The following is a 22,140-nucleotide window of genomic DNA, read 5'->3' as shown; positions in this document are numbered from 1 at the left end:
TTGTTTCAAATCACTAGCTTTCGGAGCGCTGCTCCTTCCTCAGGTGAATGAAGAGGTATGTTCCAGAAACATATATATAGACAGATTCAAAGATGCCAGACAATGCTTGGAATGCGAACATTAGCAGGTGATTAAATCTTTACAGATCCAGATATAGGGGTAACCCCAGGTTAAAGAGGTGTGAATTGTCTCAAGCCAGGACAGTTGGTAGGATTTCGCAAGCCCAGGCCAGATGGTGGGGGATGAATGTAATGCGACATGAATCCCAGGTCCCGGTTGAGGCCGCACTCATGTGTGCGGAACTTGGCTATAAGTTTCTGCTCAGCGATTCTGCGTTGTCGCGCGTCCTGAAGGCCGTCTTGGAGAACGCTTACCTGGAGATCAGAGGCTGAATGCCCTTGACTGCTGAAGTGTTCCCCGACTGGAAGGGAACATTCCTGCCTGGTGATTGTCGCGCGATGTCCGTTCATTCGTTGTCGCAGCGTCTGCATGGTCTCGCCAATGTACCACACTTCGGGACATCCTTTCCTGCAGCGTATGAGGTAGACAACGTTGGCCGAGTCGCACGAGTATGTACCACGTACCTGGTGGGTGGTGTTCTCACGTGTAATAGTGGTATCCATGTCGATGATCTGTCACGTCTTGCAGAGATGGCCATGGCAGGGTTGTGTGGTGTCGTGGTCACTGTTCTGAAGACTGGGTAGTTTGCTGCAAACAATGGTTTGTTTGAGGTTGCGCGGTTGTTTGAAGGCAAGTAGTGGGGGTGTGGGGATGACCTTGGCAAGATGTTCATCTTCATCGATGACGTGTTGAAGGGTGTGAAGAAGTTGTCGTAGTTTCTCCGCTCCGGGGAAGTACTGGACGACGAAGGGTATTCTGTCGGTTGTGTCCCATGTTTGTCTTCTGAGGAGGTCGGTGTGGTTTTTTGCTGTGGCAAAGTGCGGGACCTGGGATTCATGTCACATTACATTCATCCCCCACCATCGGGCCTGCAAAATCCTACCAACTGTCCTGGCTTGACACAATTCACACCTCTTTAACCTGGGGTTACCCCATCTCTGGATCTGTAAAGATTTAATCACCTGCTAATGCTCGCATTCCAAGCATTGTCTCGCATCTTTGAATTTGTCTATATATATGTTTCTGGAACATACCTCTTCATTCACCTGAGGAAGGAGCTGTGCTCCGAAAGCTAGTGACATCGAAACAAACCTGTTGGACTTTAACCTGGTGTTGTAAGACTTCGTACTGATCTTTAAATACTGACATGGGAAGTGAGGGTTCAATTTAACCTCTAATGTAAAACTGAACCCCTCTAACAGTGCAGCACTCCCTCAGTACTGACCCTCTGACAGTGCAGCACTCCCTCAGTACTGACCCTCTAACAGTGCAGCACTCCCTCAGTACTGACCCTCTGACAGTGCGGCACTCCCTCAGTACTGACCCTCTGACAGTGCAGCACTCCCTCAGTACTGACCCTCTGACAGTGCAGCACTCCCTCAGTACTGACCCTCTAACAGTGCAGCACTCCCTCAGTACTGACCCTCTGACAGTGCGGCACTCCCTCAGTACTGACCCTCTGACAGTGCAGCACTCCCTCAGTACTGACCCTCTGACAGTGCAGCACTCCCTCAGTACTGACCCTCTAACAGTGCAGCACTCCCTCAGTACTGACCCTCTGACAGTGCGGCACTCCCTCAGTACTGACCCTCTGACAGTGCAGCACTCCCTCAGTACTGACCCTCTGACAGTGCAGCACTCGCTCAGTACTGATCCTCTGACAGTGCAGCACTCCCTCAGTACTGACCCTCTGACAGTGCAACACTCGTACAGTACTGACCCTCTGACAGTGCAGCACTCCCTCAGTACGGACCCTCTGACAGTGCAGCACTCCCTCAGTACTGACCCTCTGACAGTGCCCTCAGTACTGACCCTCTGACAGTGCAGCACTCCCTCAGTACTGACTCTCTGACAGTGCAGCACTCCCTCATTACAGCCCCTCTGACAGTGCAGCACTCCCTCAGTACTGACCCTGTGACAATGCAGCACTCCCTCAGTACTGACCCTCTGACAGTGCAGCACTCCCTCAGTACTGACCCTCTGACAGTGCAGCACTCCCTCAGTACTGACCCTCTGACAGTGCAGCACTCCCTCAGTACTGACCCTCTGACAGTGCAGCACTCCCTCAGTACTGACTCTCTGACAGTGCGGCACTCCCTCATTACTGACCCTCTGACAGTGCCGCACTCCCTCAGTACTCACCCTCTGACAGTGCGGCACTCCCTCAGTTCTGACCCTCTGACAGTGCGGCACTCCCTCAGTACTGACCCTCTGACAGTGCAGCACTCCCTCAGTACTGACCCTCTAACAGTGCAGCACTCCCTCAGTACTGACCCTCTAACAGTGCAGCACTCCCTCAGTACTGACCCTCTGACAGTGCGGCACTCCCTCAGTACTGACCCTCTGACAGTGCAGCACTCCCTCAGTACTGACCCTCTGACAGTGCAGCACTCCCTCAGTACTGACCCTCTGACAGTGCAGCACTCCCTCAGTACTGACCCTCTGACAGTGCGGCACTCCCTCAGTACTGACCCTCTGACAGTGCAGCACTCCCTCAGTACTGACCCTCTGACAGTGCAGCACTCCCTCAGTACTGACCCTCTGACAGTGCAGCACTCCCTCAGTACTGACCCTCTGACAGTGCAACACTCGTACAGTACTGACCCTCTGACAGTGCAGCACTCCCTCAGTACGGACCCTCTGACAGTGCAGCACTCCCTCAGTACTGACCATCTGACAGTGCCCTCAGTACTGACCCTCTGACAGTGCAGCACTCCCTCAGTACTGACTCTCTGACAGTGCAGCACTCCCTCATTACAGCCCCTCTGACAGTGCAGCACTCCCTCAGTGCTGACCCTCTGACAGTGCAGCACTCCCTCAGTACTGACCCTCTGACAGTGCAGCACTCCCTCAGTACTGACCCTGTGACAATGCAGCACTCCCTCAGTACTGACCCTCTGACAGTGCAGCACTCCCTCAGTACTGACCCTCTGACAGTGCAGCACTCCCTCAGTACTGACCCTCTGACAGTGCAGCACTCCCTCAGTACTGACCCTCTGACAGTGCAGCACTCCCTCAGTACTGACTCTCTGACAGTGCGGCACTCCCTCATTACTGACCCTCTGACAGTGCCGCACTGCCTCAGTACTCACCCTCTGACAGTGCGGCACTCCCTCAGTACTGACCCTCTGACAGTGCGGCACTCCCTCAGTACTGACCCTCTGACAGTGCAGCGCTCCCTCAGTACTCACCCTCTGACAGTGCGGCACTCCCTCAGTACTGACCCTCTGACAGTGCAGCACTCCCTCAGTACTGGCCCTCTGACAGTGCGGAACTCTCTCAGTACTGACCGTCTGACAGTGCGGCACTCCCTCAGTACTGACCCTCTGACAGTGCACCACTCCCTCAGCACTGACCCTCTGACAGTGCAGCACTCCCTCAGTACTGACGCTCTGACAGTGCAGCACTCCCTCAGCACTGACGCTCTGACAGTGCAGCACTCCCTCAGTACTGACCCTCTGACAGTGCAGCATTCCCTCAGTACTGACCCTCTGACAGTGCGGCATTCCCTCGGTACTGACCCTCTGACAGTGCAGCACACCCTCAGCACTGACCCTCTGACAGTGCGGCATTCCCTCAGCACTGACCCTCTGACATTGTGGCATACCCTCAGTACTGACCCTCTGACAGTGCGGCACTCCCTCAGTACTGACCCTCTGACAGTGCAGCACTCCCTCAGTACTGACCCTCTGACAGTGTGGCATTCCCTCAGTACTGACCCACTGACAGTGCAGCACTCCCTCAGTACGGACCCTCTGACAGTGCAGCACTTCCTCAGCACTGACCCACTGACAGTGCAGCACTCCCTCAGTACGGACCCTCTGACAGTGCAGCACTTCCTCAGCACTGACCCACTGACAGTGCAGCACTCCCTCAGTACAGACCCTCTGACAGCGCGGCACTCCCTCAGTACTGACCCTCTGACAGTGCAGCACTCCCTCAGTACTGACCCTCTGACAGCGCGGCACTCCCTCAGTACTGACCCTCTGACAGTGCAGCACTCCCTCAGTACGGACCCTCTGACAGTGCAGCACTCCCTCAGTACTGATCCTCTGACAGTGCAGCACTTCCTCAGCACTGACCCACTGACAGTGCAGCACTCCCTCAGTACGGACCCTCTGACAGTGCGGCACTCCCTCAGTACTGACCCTCTGACAGTGCGGCACTCCCTCAGTACGGACCCTCTGACAGTGCAGCACACCCTCAGTACGGACCCTCTGACAGTGCGGCACTCCCTCAGCACTGACCCACTGACAGCGCGGCACTCCCTCAGCACTGACCCTCTGACAGTGCGGCACTCCCTCAGTACGGACCCTCTGACAGTGCAGCACTCCCTCAGTACTGACCCTCTGACAGTGCAGCACTCCCTCAGCACTGACCCACTGACAGCGCGGCACTCCCTCAGTACGGACCCTCTGACAGTGCAGCACTCCCTCAGTACGGACCCTCTGACAGTGCAGCACTCCCTCAGTACTGACCCTCTGACAGTGCTGCACTCCCTCAGTACTGACGTTCTGACAGCGCGGCACTCCCTCAGTACTGACCCTCTGACAGTGCAGCACTCCCTCAGTACTGACCCTCTGACAGTGCAGCACTCCCTCAGCACTGACCCTCTGACAGCGCGGCATTGATTTCACTTTGTTTATGTGTTTAGGTCGGTCGGATTCGAAAGCTTTCCACTTCACCAAAACGCTCTCCGAAGACGGTGAGGTGAACTTGTCACCCGAGGAATTCTGTACCCCCGAACTCTGCCAACTTCTGTCCCCCATCTTTGGCCATGCAGAGGGATTGAGATGGAAGAGCAGCAAAGGGCAGGACTCGGAGTCACTAAACCAGGTCCTGGAAAGTGAGAGGGGAGAGGCCAAGACTCCAGGGGCTCCAGTTCCCAGACTGGGGAGCGATGAAAGTTCAGACATGGTGAGTGTGGAATTATTCAGGGTTGAGGGGAAGGAGTTACTTTGCACTGCCGATGATAATGTCACAGGGGGGTGGGGGTCATGCCCTCTTTTACACCAGACAGGCCTCAGACTCGTTCTGTTGGGAGGTCTCACTGTTCCAACTCCAGGTTCCATCAGATAGATTCGGGGGATGAAAGGGTTGACGTGTGAGGAGAGATTGAACAGTTTGGGCTGATACTCGCTGGAGTTTAGAAGGACGAGAGGGGATCTGATCGAGGTGTAACAATACTAAAAGGGATTGATAAAGTAAATGGAGGCCAAATGTTGCCCCTTGTCGGGCAATCTAGAACGAGAGGTCACAGATATAGGTTGAGAGGCGGTAGATTTAGAACTGAGATGAGGAGGAACTACTTCTCGCGGAGGCTGGTGAATTTGTGGAACTCGCTGCCCCACAGTGCGGTGGAATCGGAGTCATTCAATGGTTTCATGAAGGCGATAGGTATTTTCTGATTTTAAAAATGGGGTAAAGGGATATGGAGAACAGGTAGAGAGGTGGATTTGAGACCAGGGAGAGATCAGCCAGGATCTGATTGAATTGTGGAGCAGGCGGGAAGGGGTCAATTGTTAACTTCTGCCCTTAATTCCGATATTCCTATCTTCCATTGAGCAATGTACTTTCCATTTTTACAGAGTTCTCCACTCCTCCAATGAAGGTGCTGACTCTCACTGGGGTACAGTTCCTGAAGGTGCTGACTCTCACTGGGATCCAGTTCCTGAAGGTGCTGACTCTCACTGGGACACAGTTCCTGAAGGCGCTGACTCTCACTGGGACACAGTTCCTGAAGGTGCTGACTCTCACGGGGGGACAGTTCCTGAAGGTGCTGACTCTCACTGGGGTACAATTCCTGAAGGTGCTGACTCTCACTGGAGGGCAGTTCCTGAAGGCGCTGACTCTCACTGGGACACAGTTCCTGAAGGTGCTGACTCTCACTGGGACACAGTTCCTGAAGGCGCTGACTCTCACTGGAGGGCAGTTCCTGAAGGCGCTGACTCTCACTGGGACACAGTTCCTGAAGGTGCTGACTCTCACTGGGGGACAGTTCCTGAAGGTGCTGACTCTCACGGGGGGACAGTTCCTGAAGGTGCTGACTCTCACTGGGGTACAATTCCTGAAGGTGCTGACTCTCACTGGGGGACAGTTCCTGAAGGTGCTGAATCTCACTGGGGGACAGTTCCTGAAGGTGCTGACTCTCACGGGGGGACAGTTCCTGAAGGTGCTGACTCTCACTGGGGTACAATTCCTGAAGGTGCTGACTCTCACTGGGATACAGTTCCTGAAGGTGCTGACTCTCACTGGGATACAGTTCCTGAAGGTGCTGACTCTCACTGGGACACAGTTCCTGAAGGTGCTGACTCTCACTGGGGTACAGTTCCTGAAGGTGCTGACTCTCACTGGGGGACAGTTCCTGAAGGTGCTGACTCTCACTGGGATACAGTTCCTGAAGGTGCTGACACTCAGTGGGACACAGTTCCTGAAGGTGCTGACTCTCACTGGGGGACAGTTCCTGAAGGTGCTGACTCTCACTGGGATACAGTTCCTGAAGGTGCTGACTCTCACTGGGACACAGTTCCTGAAGGCGCTGACTGTCACTGGGACACAGTTCCTGAAGGTGCTGACTCTCACTGGAGGACAGTTCCTGAAGGTGCTGACTCTCACGGGGGGACAGTTCCTGAAGGTGCTGACTCTCACTGGGGGACAGTTCCTGAAGGTGCTGAATCGCACTGGGGGACAGTTCCTGAAGGTGCTGACTCTCACTGGGGGACAGTTCCTGAAGGTGCTGACTCTCACTGGGACACAGTTCCTGAAGGTGCTGACTCTCACTGGGACACAGTTCCTGAAGGTGCTGACTCTCACTGGGATACAGTTCCTGAAGGTGCTGACTCTCACTGGGACACAGTTCCTGAAGGTGCTGACTCTCACTGGGGTACATTTCCTGAAGGTGCTGACTCTCACTGGGACACACTTCCTGAAGTTGCTGACTCTCACTGGGACACAGTTCCTGAAGGTGCTGACTCTCACTGGGACACATTTCCTGAAGGTGCTGACTCTCACTGGGACACAGTTCTTGAAGGTGCTGACTCTCACTGGGACACAGTTCCTGAAGGTGCTGACTCTCACTGGGACACAGTTCTTGAAGGTGCTGACTCTCACTGGGACACAGTTCCTGAAGGTGCTGACTCTCACTGGGACACATTTCCTGGAGGTGCTGACTCTCACTGGGACACAGTTCTTGAAGGTGCTGACTCTCACTGGGGTACAGTTCCTGAAGGTGCTGACTCTCACTGGGACACAGTTCTTGAAGGTGCTGACTCTCACTGGGGGACAGTTCCTGAAGGTGATGACTCTCACTGGGATCCAGTTCCTGAAGGTGCTGACTCTCACTGGGACACAGTTCCTGAAGGCGCTGACTCTCACTGGGACACAGTTCCTGAAGGTGCTGACTCTCACTGGGATACAGTTCCTGAAGGTGCTGACTCTCACTGGGACACAGGTCCTGAAGGTGCTGACTCTCACTGGGACACAATTCCTGAAGGTGCTGACTCTCACTGGGACACAATTCCTGAAGGTGCTGACTCTATCTGGGGTACAGTTCCTGAAGGTGCTGACTCTCAATGGGGGACAGTTCCTGAAGGTGCTGACTTTCACTGGGATACAGTTCCTGAAGATGCTGACTCTATCTGGGGTACAGTTCCTGAAGGTGCTGACTCTCAATGGGGGACAGTTCCTGAAGGTGCTGACTCGCACTGGGATACAGTTCCTGAAGGTGCTGACTCTCACTGGGGTACAGTTCCTGAAGGTGCTGACTCTCACTGGGACACAGTTCCTGAATGTGCTGACTCTCACTGGGATACAGTTCCTGATGGTGCTGATTCTCACTGGGACACCGTTCCTGAAGGTGCTGACTCTCACTGGGACACAGTTCCTGAAGGTGCCCACTCTCACTGGGACACAGTTCCTGAAGGTGCTGACTCACACTGGGATACAGTTCCTGAAGGTGCTGACTCTCACTGGAGGGCAGTTCCTGAAGGTGCTGACTCTCACTGGGACACAGTTCCTGAAGGTGCAGACTCTCACTGGGACACAGTTCCTGAAGGTGCTGACTCTCACTGGGACACAGTTCCTGAAGGTGCTGACTCTCACTGGGACACAGTTCCTGAAGGTGCTGACTCTCACAGGGACACAGTTCCTGAAGGTGCTGACTCTCACTGGGACACAGTTGCTGAAGGTGCTGACTCTCACTAGGGGACAGTTCCTGAAGGTGCTGACTCTCACTAGGGGACAGTTCCTGAACGTGCTGACTCTCACTGGGACACAGTTCCTGAAGGTGCTGACTCTCACTGGGACACAGTTCCTGAAGGTGCTGACTCTCACTGGGGTACAATTCCTGAAGGTGCTGACTCTCACTGGGGTACAATTCCTGAAGGTGCTGACTCTCACTGGGACACAGTTCCTGAAGGTGCTGACTCTCACTAGGACACAGTTACTGAAGGTGCTGACTCTCACTGGGGGACAGTTCCTGAAGGTGCTGACTCTCACTGGGGTACAATTCCTGAAGGTGCTGACTCTCACTGGGACACAGTTCCTGAAGGTGCTGACTCTCACTAGGACACAGTTACTGAAGATGCTGACTCTCACTGGGACACAGTTCCTGAAGGTGCTGACTCTCACTAGGACACAGTTACTGAAGATGCTGACTCTCACTGGGGTACAGTTCCTGAAGGTGCTGACTCTCACTGGGGGACAGTTCCTGAAGCTGCTGACTCTCACTGGGACACAGTTCCTGAAGGTGCTGACTCTCACTAGGACACAGTTACTGAAGATGCTGACTCTCACTGGGACACAGTTCCTGAAGGTGCTGACTCTCACTAGGACACAGTTACTGAAGATGCTGACTCTCACTGGGGTACAGTTCCTGAAGGTGCTGACTCTCACTGGGGGACAGTTCCTGAAGCTGCTGACTCTCACTGGGGTACAATTCCTGAAGGTGCTGACTCTCACTGGGGTACAATTCCTGAAGGTGCTGACTCTCACTGGGACACAGTTACTGAAGGTGCTGACTCTCACTGGGGTACAGTTCCTGAAGGTGCTGACTCTCACTGGGGGACAGTTCCTGAAGCTGCTGACTCTCACTGGGGTACAATTCCTGAAGGTGCTGACTCTCACTGGGACACAGTTCCTGAAGGTGCTGACTCTCACTGGGGTACAATTCCTGAAGCTGCTGACTCTCACTGGGACACAGTTCCTGAAGGTGCTGACTCTCACTGGGACACAGTTCCTGAAGGTGCTGACTCTCACTGGGGGACAGTTCCTGAAGCTGCTGACTCTCACTGGGGGACAGTTCCTGAAGCTGCTGACTCTCACTGGGGTACAATTCCTGAAGGTGCTGACTCTCACTGGGACACAGTTCCTGAAGGTGCTGACTCTCACTGGGGTACAATTCCTGAAGCTGCTGACTCTCACTGGGACACAGTTCCTGAAGGTGCTGACTCTCACTGGGACACAGTTCCTGAAGGTGCTGACTCTCACTGGGACACAGTTCCTGAAGGTGCTGACTCTCACTGGGGGACAGTTCCTGAAGCTGCTGACTCTCACTGGGGTACAATTCCTGAAGGTGCTGACTCTCACTAGGGGTACAGTTCCTGAGTGCATTTGGTATTTGTGACATACAAATAGCGTTGAAAATTTCAGAGGGGTGAGGTTGTTGCAATGTGACATTGACACAGACAAAGGGCGGGATTCTCTGTCCCACCACGTCACATTTGTGGCCCGACCCGCCGGCAGGATTCTCCGTCACGCCAGCCGGTCAGTGGGGTTTCCCGTTGTGGGGCAGCTCCACGCCGTCGGGAAACCCCCGGGCGCAGGCGTAACGGAGAATCCCGCCCAAAGTGTCATCTCCACAGGAGAATGTAGGGGAAGGGGGTGACTGGGGTTGTTGAGGGGGTCGGTGGGCCTGGTCAGGGTGACTGGGGTTGTTGAGGGGTCGGTGGGCCTGGTCAGGGTGACTGGGGTTGTTGAGGGGTCGGTGGGCCTGGTCAGGGTGACTGGGGTTGTTGAGGGGTCGGTGGGCCTGGTCAGGGTGACTGGGGTTGTTGAGGGGTCGGTGGGCCTGGTCAGGGTGACTGGGGTCGGTGGGCCTGGTCAGGGTGACTGGGGTCGGTGGGCCTGGTCAGGGTGACTGGGGTTGTTGAGGGGGTCGGTGGTATTGTTCAAGGGTCAGTGAGGTTGCTGGGTGGGTTAATGGTGTTGCTGTGGAGTTAATCAGGTTTCTGGGGCTCGATGGGAACTCTGGGAAATCTGTTGCTGTGTTTTTGGTGTCCTGAAGTTTAATTTTTTTCCCACTTTTACAGAAGTGTGACATTAAGGATTTCTGCTTCAACATGGAGGACGTTGTTCAAAATCTGTTTGCAATCGACAGCAAAGCTCAGCCGACTGAGACAGACCAGGTCAGTCGCGTTCCCGCAGTGTTAACCTCTCCAATTGTCCTGCACACGACCATGAACGTACAAGGTGTCAGGATGTTCTCCAAACACTCACTGCTTCTGAATTAGAAAGGACAGGGAAATGAGAATCGCTTATTGTCACAAGTAGGCTTCAAATGAAGTTACTGTGAAAAGCCCCTAGTCGCCACATTCCGGCGCCTGTTCGAGGAGGCTGGTACGGGAATTGAAGCATGCTGCTGGCCTGCCTTGGTCTGCTTTAAAAGCCAGCGATTTAGCCCTGTGCTAAACCAGCCCCTACCAGCGAGAACTCTTGCCCCTGATCATCACCTGTTAGTGAAATCCAGGCAAGGACAAGATCAGAATCAGCAAAAAGACAGTGGATGCTGGAACAAGAACGGAAAATGCTGGGAAACCTCAGCCGGTCTGGCACAATCTGGGAGGAGAGAAACCGAGTTAACGCTTCGAGAAAGCTTTGAGTTCTGAAGAGGAGCCAAAGGGCTCGAAATGTTAATTCTACTCTCCTTCGAGACGGTGCCAGCCCTGTGTCCTCTGTTCGAAGGACAAGCGGAGCTGGCCGTGATTTCCTCGGCCTCGACCAGATTCAGACACTCACTATCCAGGCAAAACGAGAGAGAGGAACAGGAAGGCGACCATTCTGCCCCTCGAGCCCACTTTGCCATTCAATGAGCGCCTGCAGCCCGCCTCCACTCACTCGCCATTTTCCCGTCTGCTTCAACACCATTTGGATAACAAATAACGCTCAATCTCAGTTTTAAAATTAGCGATTGATGCTGCATCGGTGTAGAAATTGCGGAAAACTGTTCCCGAATCCTACCAGTCATTGTCTGGAGGGCATAGAAACAGAGGGCGGGATCTTACGAGACCCCCCCCCCCCCCTGTGACGGGTTGCCCCATGGCGGAGGGGGCTCGCCATTGGTGGGAGCAGCGTTTGGCGTGGCTCGCCCATCCAGACTTGGCACAGGTGATGCTGGGGGGGGGGGGGTGATCTACGGCAAGTCTGGAAGGTCCCGCTGGTGGGAGGGGCTGGGAAATCCCCCCCCCCCCCCCCCCCCCCCCCCATGGCGCATAAAAAAACTCCCAATAGTTGTCCCAGAACGGAGGGAAATTTTGAACCGTTTGGGATTATTTTACTTATTTCGGGAAGCGGAGATTTAGAGGTTGCCTTTGGACTGCTTTTAGAATTATAAATGGTTTGGAGAAGATAGACGTGGAGAGAATGTTCTCACTGAAGGGAGTACTCGAGACTATAAATATAGCTTAGCTACTAATAAAGCCAATGGGGAAATCAGGAGAGATTTCTTTACTCAGAGCGAGTGGTTAGAAAGTGGCAAATAGGGCGACACGGTGGTGCAGTGGTTAGCACTGCTGCCTCACGGCGCAGAAGACTCGGGTTCAATCCCGGCTCTGGGTCACTGTCCGTGTGGAGTTTGCACATTCTCCCCGTGTCTGCGTGGGTTTCGCCCCCACAACCCAAAAAGATGTGCAGGGTAGGTGGATTGGCCTCGCTAAATTGCCCCTTAATTGGAAAAAAGAATTGGGCGCTCTAAATTTATTTTAAAAAAAGAAAAAAGGAAGTGGCAAATAGTTTAGATACTTTAAAGAAAATTAGATGAGTGTAAGAGAGAAAAGGGAATAGAAAGATATACTGAAAGGGCAAGGCGTGGGCCAGAGGCATGTTTTTGTGCTGCATATTCTATGTAATTCTACATAACGACTGCTGCACTGTAGGGGATCCTCTGACTTATATTAATCTCGATAGTCAATCAAATAATGTTTGACGCCAATTCGCGGGACATATTGAGGCAGGTGAACAAAAACGTAACCATAGGGGAAGGTTTGAGGAGTGACTTGAAGGAGACAAGAGAAGCAGAGAGGGGGGTCAGGGAGGGAATTTCCGAGCGTAGGCCCCCCCCCGCCCCAGGCAGCCAGCTGAAAGCACGGCCGCCAATGTTGGAACGATGGGAATCGGGGATGTGCAAGAGGAGGAGTGCAGAAATCTCGGAGGATTGTAACGGCTGGAGGGGCTGACGGAGATAGGGAGGGGACGAGGCAAGGGAGGGATTTGAAAATCTAAAAGTCAAAGGGGTTGCTTAACCGGGAGCTAGCGCAGGCCAGCGAAGACAGTGGTCTTAAAACACCAGCAAGAGAGTTGAATGAGCTCGAATTTGTTGAGGGTGAAAGGGTGCAGGCCGCTGAGGAGAGGGTGGGGATTCTGGAGGCTGGAGTCAATCAAAATGTGGATGAGGGTTTCAGCAGCAATTGTTATGAATAAATGAGGAGGCTGATTAATGCTTTGGTGTTTGCAGGTATCTCCAGAGCTGGACCTGGAGATGTTAGCACCCTATATCTCCATGGAGGAAGACTTCCAGCTCATTAACTTTGAATCTCCTGAAGAAAAGGACCGGCAGGCCTGTGGCAACGAGCACCCGGACACAGATCCCAATGCCCGAGACGCCACAAGGGATGACTCTTCTGAGGAGAAGGCAGACAGTGCCCCCTTGCGCCCTCGCTCCAGCAGTCTGCACTCTGTCCGGCCCCGCACTCAGAGCCTGTGCGAGGTCCCCGAGCCTCGGGGAGGCCCTGTCACCTTGCAACGTTCCAGCAGCGTGGCTGATCTCAGCGAGACCCGAGCTCGGAGCCCCAGCAACACCTCGATAGCCTTTGAGGGCCCAGCATTCACGCTGGCCGTGCAGAAGGTTCTGCTGGCGCTATTCCAGCCCCAGACCACAGTCAGTCTCTCCCAGACTGGCATTCCCAGCAGCCACTTACCCAGCAGCAGTGATCAAGGCACGGAATCTTTAATGGTTGGAGTTGGGCTCGAACCGAGTGACCGACTGGACTCCGTTGGAACTGAGAGCGCAACCCCAGCTGGAACCACCCGGCAGTCACCATCCAAACACAGGTACCATTGTCACTTTATTTGACCTTAGAAACAATGTATGGTTCTGGCCTCCACATTATAAAAAAGACACGAGGAACGAGAGAGGGCGTGGGAAAGCTTTATTGAGATATCAGAACGGATCAGATCATGAAAGGCTGAACAATCCTTTCTCCAAAGCTTGAGAGATGCCTTCCCTAACAGCACAGTGGGTGTACCTGCACCCCAGGGACTGCAGCGGTTCAAGAAGGCCGCTCACTGCCACCTTCACCGTCAACATTTTGGCCTCAACTGCTTCCTGTGATAGCGAATTCCACAGGCTCACCGCTGCCTGCATGAAGACATTTCTCCTAATCTCTGTCCTAAACGGTTTATTCCATATCCTCAGACTGTGACCCCCTGTTTCTGGACACACCCACCATCGGGAACATCCTTCCTGCATCTACCCTGTCCAGTCCTGTTAGAATTGTATAGGTTTCTCGGAGATCCCCCTCATTCTTCTGAACTTCAGTGAATAAAATGCTAACCGACTCAATCTCTCCTCTTTAGTCAGTCCCCCCACAACCCAGGAATCAGCCTGGTGAACCTTCGCTGCGCTCCCTCTAGAGCAAGAACATCCTTCCTCAGAGAAGGAGACCAAAACTGCCCACAATACTCCAGGTGTGGCCTCACCAAGGCCCTGTACAAATGCAGCAACACACCCCTGCTTCTATACTCGAAACCTCTCGCTGTGAAGGCCAACATACCATTTGCCTTCTTTACCACCTGCTGCACCTGCATGCTTACCTTCAGCGACTGGTGTATGAGGACAGCCAGGTCCTGTTTCACAATCCCCTCTCTCAATTTCTAGCCATTCAGATAATCGGCCTTCCTGTTTTCGTGACTAAAACAGATAGCCTCGCATTTCTCCAAATTAAACTGCATCCGCCATTCATTTGCCCACTCACTCAACTTGTCCAAATCACACTGAAGGATCTCTGTGTCCTCCTCACAGCTCACCCTCCCACCCAACTTGGTGTCATCTGCAAATTTGGAGATATTCATTTAGTTCCCGCATCTAAATCATTAACATATATTGTAGGGGCAGCACGGTGGCGCAGTGGGTTAGCTCTGTTGCCTCACGGCGCCAAGGTCCCAGGTTCGATCCCGGCCCCGGGTCACTGTCCGTGTGGAGTTTGCACATTCTCCCCATGTCTGCGTGGGTCTCACCCCCACAACCCAAAGATGTGCAGGGGAGGTGGATTGGCCGCGCTAAACTGCCCCTTAATTGGAAAAAATGAATTAGTTACTCTAAATTTATTTTTAAAATATCTATCTATATTGCGAATAACTGGGGTCCCAGCACCGATCCCTGCGGTACCCCACTAATCACTGCTGCCATTTGGAAAAAGACCCGTTAATTCCTACTCTTTGTTTCCTGTCTGCCAACCAGTTTTCTATCCAGCTCAATACACTTCCCCTAATCCCATGCGCTTTAATTGAACACGCGCGACTTTTGTCTAAAGCATTTTGAAAGTCCAAATATACCACATCTACTGGTTCCCCCTCGTCAACCCTACTAGTTCCACCCTTGAAGAAATCTGGTAGGTTTGTCAATCATGATTTCCCTTTCACAAATCCATGCTGACTCTGCCCAACCCTGCCACTGTTTTCCAAATGCTCGGCTGTAGAATCTTTGATAAGGGATTCTACAATTTTCCCCACAACCGCCGTCAGGCTGACGTGTCTATAATTCCCTTGTTTTCTCTCTATCTCCCTTTACACCCCCCAACGGGTTCAGTGTCCATGGGACTGTACCCTATAAGATGTCAGTGCTATCAAGGCAGAAGAGAGTTCTTGAAGAACAGATCTCATTGGAGGATATATGGAGGAGTTCCAGTAACTGGGAGACAGTACTGTCCATGTTGCCCCTACCCAGTGGCACCCCCTTGTTAATGAGCACCTCCAGTAAGTGTTTCAGGCTGTCCATTGGACAGTCAGTCTCCCTGTTCACAACCGGCTTAACCTTTTTGATTGTGAAATTTGCTTTGATTTTTAATCTGGATATGGCCCAAAGTTTTTCCTGGTTTATGGGACAATGGAGGCAGAGCGTCTCCTTGTGCTGTCTGAACAGTTAGCAAAGTCTCGTACCAACCGATTGCCTCGTACTCTGCAGGGTGCTGGACATGTGGGCATTTGGGAAAGACCAGGAGAAAGTCAGTGCCCAGATGTGGGCCCTTCGTAACCTAAAACGTAAACACTCTGTGCAGCATGGCAACCTACAGGTAAGATCTGGACTATCCACACACCCAAACTATCTGGTGGCTGGGTCAGCGGACTGTCTGGTTCATTAACTGATTAATTAGACAAGTAATCGCATAATCAGTTAATTACAAGTTGACTAACAGACTAGTTTGGTTAGTGGACTAGTTTGGTGAGTAGGGAGGTTGGTTAATGAACTGGTTTGGTTAGGTGGACTAGTTTGGTTAGTAGGCTGCTTTGGTTAATGAACTGGTTTGGTTAATGAACTGGTTTGGTTAGTTGGCTGGTTTAGTTAGTGGGCTAGTTTGGTTAATTAACTGGTTCGTTTAGTGGGCTAGTTTGGTTAATTAACTGGTTTGGATAATGGACTGGTTTGGTTAGTGGGCTGGTTTAGTTAGTGGGCTAGCTCAGTTAGTGGTCTAGCATGGTTAATAAACTGATTTGGTCAATGGAATGGTTTGGTTAGTGGGCTGGTTTAGTTAGTGGGCTAGTTTGATTAATTAACTAGTTTGGTTAGTGGGCTATGTTAGAAATCTGGCTGCTTCACTGATTGGCTAGGGCGATTGGCTGGTTAATTTTTTTAATATAAATTTAGAGTGCCCAATTCATTTTTTCCAATTAAGGGGCAATTTAGCCTGGCCAATCCACCTACCCTGCACATCTTTAGGTTGTGGGGGTGAGACCCACGCAGACACGGGGAGAATGTTCAAAGTCGATTGGCTGGTTAATTGATTAGTTGGGTACTCGGTTAAATGGCTATTAGTAAAATGGTTGCTATTTATTTCGAGTCAGTTGTTAAACCCTTTTGATTTAATTGGCTGTGCAGGACTCTATTCCGGATGTTTCCAGAGTTGCCGAGATGGTCCAGGTGACGGCGAAACGGCTGAAGAAAATTGCAAAGAACAAAACTAGTGCAGAAGCGAAACGTCCTAACCCAGCCACACCGATGAGTAAGACCACTTCCTACTTGCCTTAAATTTCAGTTTTCCAGCAATCCTGATTCTCTGTCAGATGTAACATCGCCCGTCTGAACTATTTATAATGTAGTTTAACATAAAACAGCAATGATAACGATGGTTACAGAATCTCCATGGCTTGGTCATCCGAAACGTTCTGAGATTGAGTTCCACGTTTAACTCGGACAATGAAGGCTAACTTCCGGGGCAGCACGGTGGCACAGTGGGTTAGCCCCGCTGCCTCACGGCGCCGAGGTCCCAGGTTCGATCCCGGGTCACTGTCCGTGTGGAGTTTGCACATTCTCCCCGTGTTTGCGTGGGTTTCACCCCCACAACCCAAAGATGCACAGGGTAGGTGGATTGGCTGCGCTAAATTGCCCCTTAATTGGACAAACTGAATTGGGTACGCTAAATTAAAAAAATAAATTAAAAAATTTTTTTTTTAATGAAGGCCAACTTCCCAAGGTCTTCAAGAGAGGAGGGTTTAATCTGGGGGTCCTTCCAGCCTCCTCACCAACCCTGGAGATTCACAAACCCTGGTGGGGGGGACTCCCTGAATATATACAAAGAGGGACACCAATTAAATCATCACTTTAAGAGTGAGGCATATTCCTGCCCATTGAGGACTATAACCTAAACCTTTACATTTAGAGTACCTAATTCTTTTTTCCAATTAAGGGGCAATTTAGCGCGGCCAATCCACCTACCCTGCACATCTTTGGGTTGTGGGGGTGAGACCCACGCAGACACAGGGAGAGAAAATAACCTAAACTGAGATCAAACTGAGGGTAGTGAGGGAGCGTTCTTTTTCTAACTCAGTCACGGGATGTGGACGTCGCTGGTTGGGCCCAGCATCTGTTGTCCATCCCTAATTGCCCCGTGAGAAGGTGGTGTGAGCCGCTTTCTTGAACGGCTGCACTCCGTGTGGGTGTAGGCACACCCACTGTGCTATTAGTGAGGGAATTTGACTCACGGGAGTAGGTGGGTTGTCTCCATGTCCTGACCAACGATCTGACCCTCTGACAGTGCGGCGCTCCCTCAGTACTGACCCTCTGACAGTGCAGCACTCCCTCAGTACTGACCCTCTGACAGTGCAGCACTCCCTCAGTACTGACCCTCTGACAGTGCAGCACTCCCTCAGTACTGACCCTCTGACAGTGCGGCACTCACTCAGTACTGACCCTCTGACAGTGCGGCACTCACTCAGTACTGACCCTCTGACAGTGCGGCACTCCCTCAGTCCTGACCCTCTGACAGTGTAGCACTCCCTCAGTACTGACCCTCTGACAGTGCGGCACTCCCTCAGTACTGACCCTCTGACAGTGCGGCACTCCCTCAGTACTGACCCTCTGACAGTGCGGCACTCCCTCAGTACTGACCCTCTGACAGTGCAGCGCTCCCTCAGTACTGACCCTCTGACAATGCGGCACTCCCTCAGTACTGACACTCCCACAGTGCGGCACTCCCTCAGTACTGACCCTCTGACAGTGCGGCACTCCCTCAGTACTGACACTCCCACAGTGCGGCACTCCCTCAGTACTGACACTCCCACAGTGCGGCACTCCCTCAGTACTGACACTCCCACAGGGTGGCACTCCCTCAGTACTGACCCTCTGACAGTGCGGCACTCCCTCAGTACTAACCCTCTGACAGTGCGGCATTCCCTCAGTACTGACCCTCTGACAGTGCAGCGCTCCCTCAGTACTGACCCTCTGACAATGCGGCACACCCTCAGTACTGACACTCCCACAGTGCGGCACTCCCTCAGTACTGACACTCCCACAGTGCGGCACTCCCTCAGTACTGACACTCCCACAGTGCGGCACTCCCTCAGTACTGACACTCCCACAGGGTGGCACTCCCTCAGTACTGACCCTCTGGCAGTACGGCACTCCCTCAGTACTGACACTCCCACAGGGCAGCACTCCCTCAGTACTGACACTCTGACAATGCGGCACTCCCTCAGTACTGACCCTCTGACAGTGCAGCACTCCCTCAGTACGGACCCTCTGACTGTGCGGCACTCCCTCAGTACTGACCCTCTGACTGTGCGGCACTCCCTCAGCACTGACCCTCTGACTGTGCAGCACTCCCTCAGCACTGACCCTCTGACAGTGCGGCACTCCCTCAGCACTGACCCTCTGACAGTGCGGCACTCCCTCAGTACGGACCCTCTGACTGTGCGGCACTCCCTCAGCACTGACCCTCTGACTGTGCGGCACTCCCTCAGCACTGACCCTCTGACTGTGCGGCACTCCCTCAGTACAGACCCTCTGACAGTGCGGCACTCCCTCAGTACTGACCCTCTGACAGTGCAGCACTCCCTCAGTACTGACCCTCTGACAGTGCAGCACTCCCTCAGTACTGACCCTCTGACAGTGCAGCACTCCCTCAGTACTGACCCTCTGACAGTGCAGCACTCCCTCAGTACTGCACTGAGAGTGTCTGCCAGGAATTGGGGCCCAAGACATGGAGTGGACTTGAATCTACAACGTTTTGACTCAGAGGCAAACGTGATGCCGCTGAGTTCACATCACAAAATAAAATCAGAATTGCAGGTGCTGAGAATGTTTAATGAGAATGTTTATTGCAGAATGTTTAATGCAGCCTAACATTCTGTCCTCTCTCTGTAGCGTTGACCATGCAATTGCTTGCGAAGGAGATGTCCGGTCCACCACAGCTGGCAGGTTACGACTGTGAAGTTAACGCTCCTTTACCGAACAGGCATCCCCTCCTACGTGGAGCAGAGCTGCTGGAAGCCCTGGATCAGGTCTCCTGAAGCCTCCTCATTGAACAAATCACCGTCGGAAATCCTAAAGGACTCTGCACTGATCCCTGGGGGCCAGTCAAAGTTGCCTTGATTAAACAGTCACCATCTCAACGTATCCGGGGTGTTTTGGGGGTAAATCATACCAGAGTTCCTGAGCTTGGCAGAGAGACAGCCAGGGGTGGAAGCTCTTTCTCCCTCACTAAAACACAACCTTTATACACTAGAAATAAAATGAAAGGCTACCCGGTTGGTCAGTAAGATCCTGGACCCTGCATTCAGCAGCCTCGCTGACACTTGCCCACTCTGCCCCTGGCAATCTCGAGGGTGACTGTTTAATCCGGGATTTACTGAATGACTTTCCCTTTGCTGAAATCCTTGTCTCACTCACATTCATCTGTCTGTCTCTCCACCCCTCCCTCTCCCTCTGTCATCTCTCTCTCTCCATCTCGCTCTTCCTCTCTCAGTCGAGTTTGTCAGCCTCCGTCTCTCTGTGTCCGTCAGTTTCACTCCATCAATGGTATCTTTGTCGCTCTCTCTCTCTCTCTCTCTGTCTTGCCCCTCTCGATGTTTGCCTCACTCTCTCGCTTCCCACACACACCCCCCTCTCTGTCTCCTCCCCCTCTTTACTCATAACTTTAGCTCCTAACTGTGGGAGGAAACAGACTGGAGCATGAGGTTAATTCTTTGGAAAAGCCTCATTATATTACAGGTGAGCCCGGGAGACACAGCTGAGCCAACAATTCATGTAGAGGAATTTTCCTCTTCAAATAAAATATCTATTCAGGATGGGAGATTTCATACTGGATAGATTGCATGCTTTATCGGGTGGTGGGGTGGGGTGGGGGGTGGGGGGGGGGGGGGGATGCGGGTTTGAGGCTATGAGATTAGCCATGATCTTATTAAATGGTGGAACAGGCTCGAGGGGCCGAGTGGCCCACTACTACTCCTTGTTTCAATCAAACCAGTTTTATAGTGTGGAATAAAGTCACTTGGCAACTGTGGAACACAACACTCTGTCCTTGCTGCTGTGCGACACGGCAGTGCAGGCCCGCTGTATTCCTGTACACCCCCCCCGTGCAGAGTGCCACTTCTGTTGGGCCTGTCTTCTGCCGGACCATCTGGGAAGTTCTTTTTTCCAGAGGGTTCCTGCTGTGGCAGTGGGAGCCCCTGTGTGTTAAAACGATAGAATTCCGACAGTGCAGAAGGAGGCCTATCGAGTCTGTATCTCGACCCTCTGAAAGAGCTAGGCCCACCCCCTGCCCGATCATCCCTGTAACCCCACCTAACCTGCACGTATTTGGACTGTGGGAGGAAGCCGGAGCACCCGGAGGAAACCCACGCAGACACGGGGAGGACGTGCAGACTCCGCACAGACAGTGACCCAAGCCAGGAATCGAACCCGGGACCTTGGCGCTGTGAGGCAGCAGAGCTACCCCAAAGAGAGACAGGAACTCCGTAGCTCTGTGGCGCAGTGACCCGGGGCGGAAGGGGGAGGGGTCGGCACTGAGAGAGGGGGGGTGGGGGGATTCGAAAAGGAGCTGCGTCCCTTTCTGACACCATCCCTCAGTTCCTTCTGACACTGTCACACCTTTGTTTTTGTGTACCCTAAACCCCTCCCCCTCTCTCTCTCCACCCCCACCCCCACCCCCCAACCCCACCCACCCCTCTCAGACCCTTCCTGAAAATCTACCTCTTTGACCAAGTATGTGGTCACTTGTGCTAAGATCTCCTCATGTGAGTCAGTGGCAGGTTTCACCTGATATCTCCTGTGAAGTTTGACGTTTCACTCTTGTTACGGTGTTAGGGGAGGGAATTTATAAATTGGGCTGGGGCGCTGGTTAAAGCAGCAGGTGACAGATTACGCTGCGCCCCCCCGCCTCCCTCAGCTCAGTAGTGACTGGGTAAACATCCGCAACCAGGTTTCTACTTCACTCCGCACAGTGCGAAACGTGACCGCTGCAATCTCCGGCAATTTTGCAAATGGTGCTACAGACTCAGGGTTTGACAAACCCTCCGGGGGTCACCCTGCTGTCTTCAGGAATTAAAAGATTAATCTCTTCCCCTGCGCAGAGCCGGGGAGAAATAAAACCACTGCGGCATTAAACAGCAAAAAAAGAACGAATTGTGTTTTGTTCCCCCCCCTCATTTTGTTTGGAGGTTCTTTGCTGATTAGTTTTAGGAATATTGAAGGTGGGAAAATAGCTGGCCCGGAGGGCAGACAGGAACCATCCAAATCAGGCCAGGGACTGTCTGCTTGTGGTTTGTGATTGGTCCAGGCCGCAGGGAGGGATGGGCCTGTTGGGCGGCGGAGGGTGGGACTGAGCCCCCCCCCAACCCCCTTCCCAGAGAACGTAGATTCTGCCGCCAGGTGGTTTTTGGATCAGATCTCTGATCGAACCGGGGTGGTTTCTTATTCTGAAGTCGCACCTCGGTGAGTCAGGATATAATCTGCGATCTCACCATCATCAAACGTGCTGTCGTTTAAAGGTGTAATCAACAGAATTTTCTTACTGTGGGAAATAAAACACACTTCAACAACGGTTCCGTAGTCTGTCTCGTTACTGACCCGAGTGTCTGATTCTTGGTCCCAGGGCTGACCCCGATACGGCGGGCTGGATTCTCCCGCCCCCTCCGCCGCAAGATCGCCACGGGCGCGACGCGGACCACGTAAAGGTCCATTGACCTCGGGCGGGAATTTCCGATCGCGTGGTGGGCATGGCGGGAGAATCACGCCCAGTGTTGAATACGAGTGAA

The 22,140-nt window shown here is 52.9% G+C and overlaps 1 protein-coding gene across 1 annotated transcript in view; it reads left to right on the top strand.

The window, feature by feature from the left end:
• Positions 1 to 21,926, top strand: part of LOC140402277 (hypoxia-inducible factor 1-alpha-like) — a 45,726-nt gene extending 23,800 nt beyond the window's left edge. The window contains exons 9-14 of the mRNA XM_072489924.1: positions 4,775 to 5,037; positions 10,428 to 10,523; positions 12,848 to 13,443; positions 15,575 to 15,683; positions 16,487 to 16,610; positions 19,250 to 21,926. Of these exons, the coding sequence (XP_072346025.1) occupies positions 4,775 to 5,037; positions 10,428 to 10,523; positions 12,848 to 13,443; positions 15,575 to 15,683; positions 16,487 to 16,610; positions 19,250 to 19,395 (1,334 nt within the window). The 3' untranslated portion in view covers positions 19,396 to 21,926. The remainder of the gene's footprint in view (positions 1 to 4,774; positions 5,038 to 10,427; positions 10,524 to 12,847; positions 13,444 to 15,574; positions 15,684 to 16,486; positions 16,611 to 19,249) is intronic.
• The last annotated feature ends 214 nt before the right edge of the window (positions 21,927 to 22,140 follow it).

The sequence above is a fragment of the Scyliorhinus torazame genome, chromosome 25, assembly GCF_047496885.1.
Source record: "Scyliorhinus torazame isolate Kashiwa2021f chromosome 25, sScyTor2.1, whole genome shotgun sequence".
NCBI lineage: Eukaryota > Metazoa > Chordata > Chondrichthyes > Carcharhiniformes > Scyliorhinidae > Scyliorhinus > Scyliorhinus torazame.
This window is presented reverse-complemented; position numbering and strand designations above follow the sequence as displayed.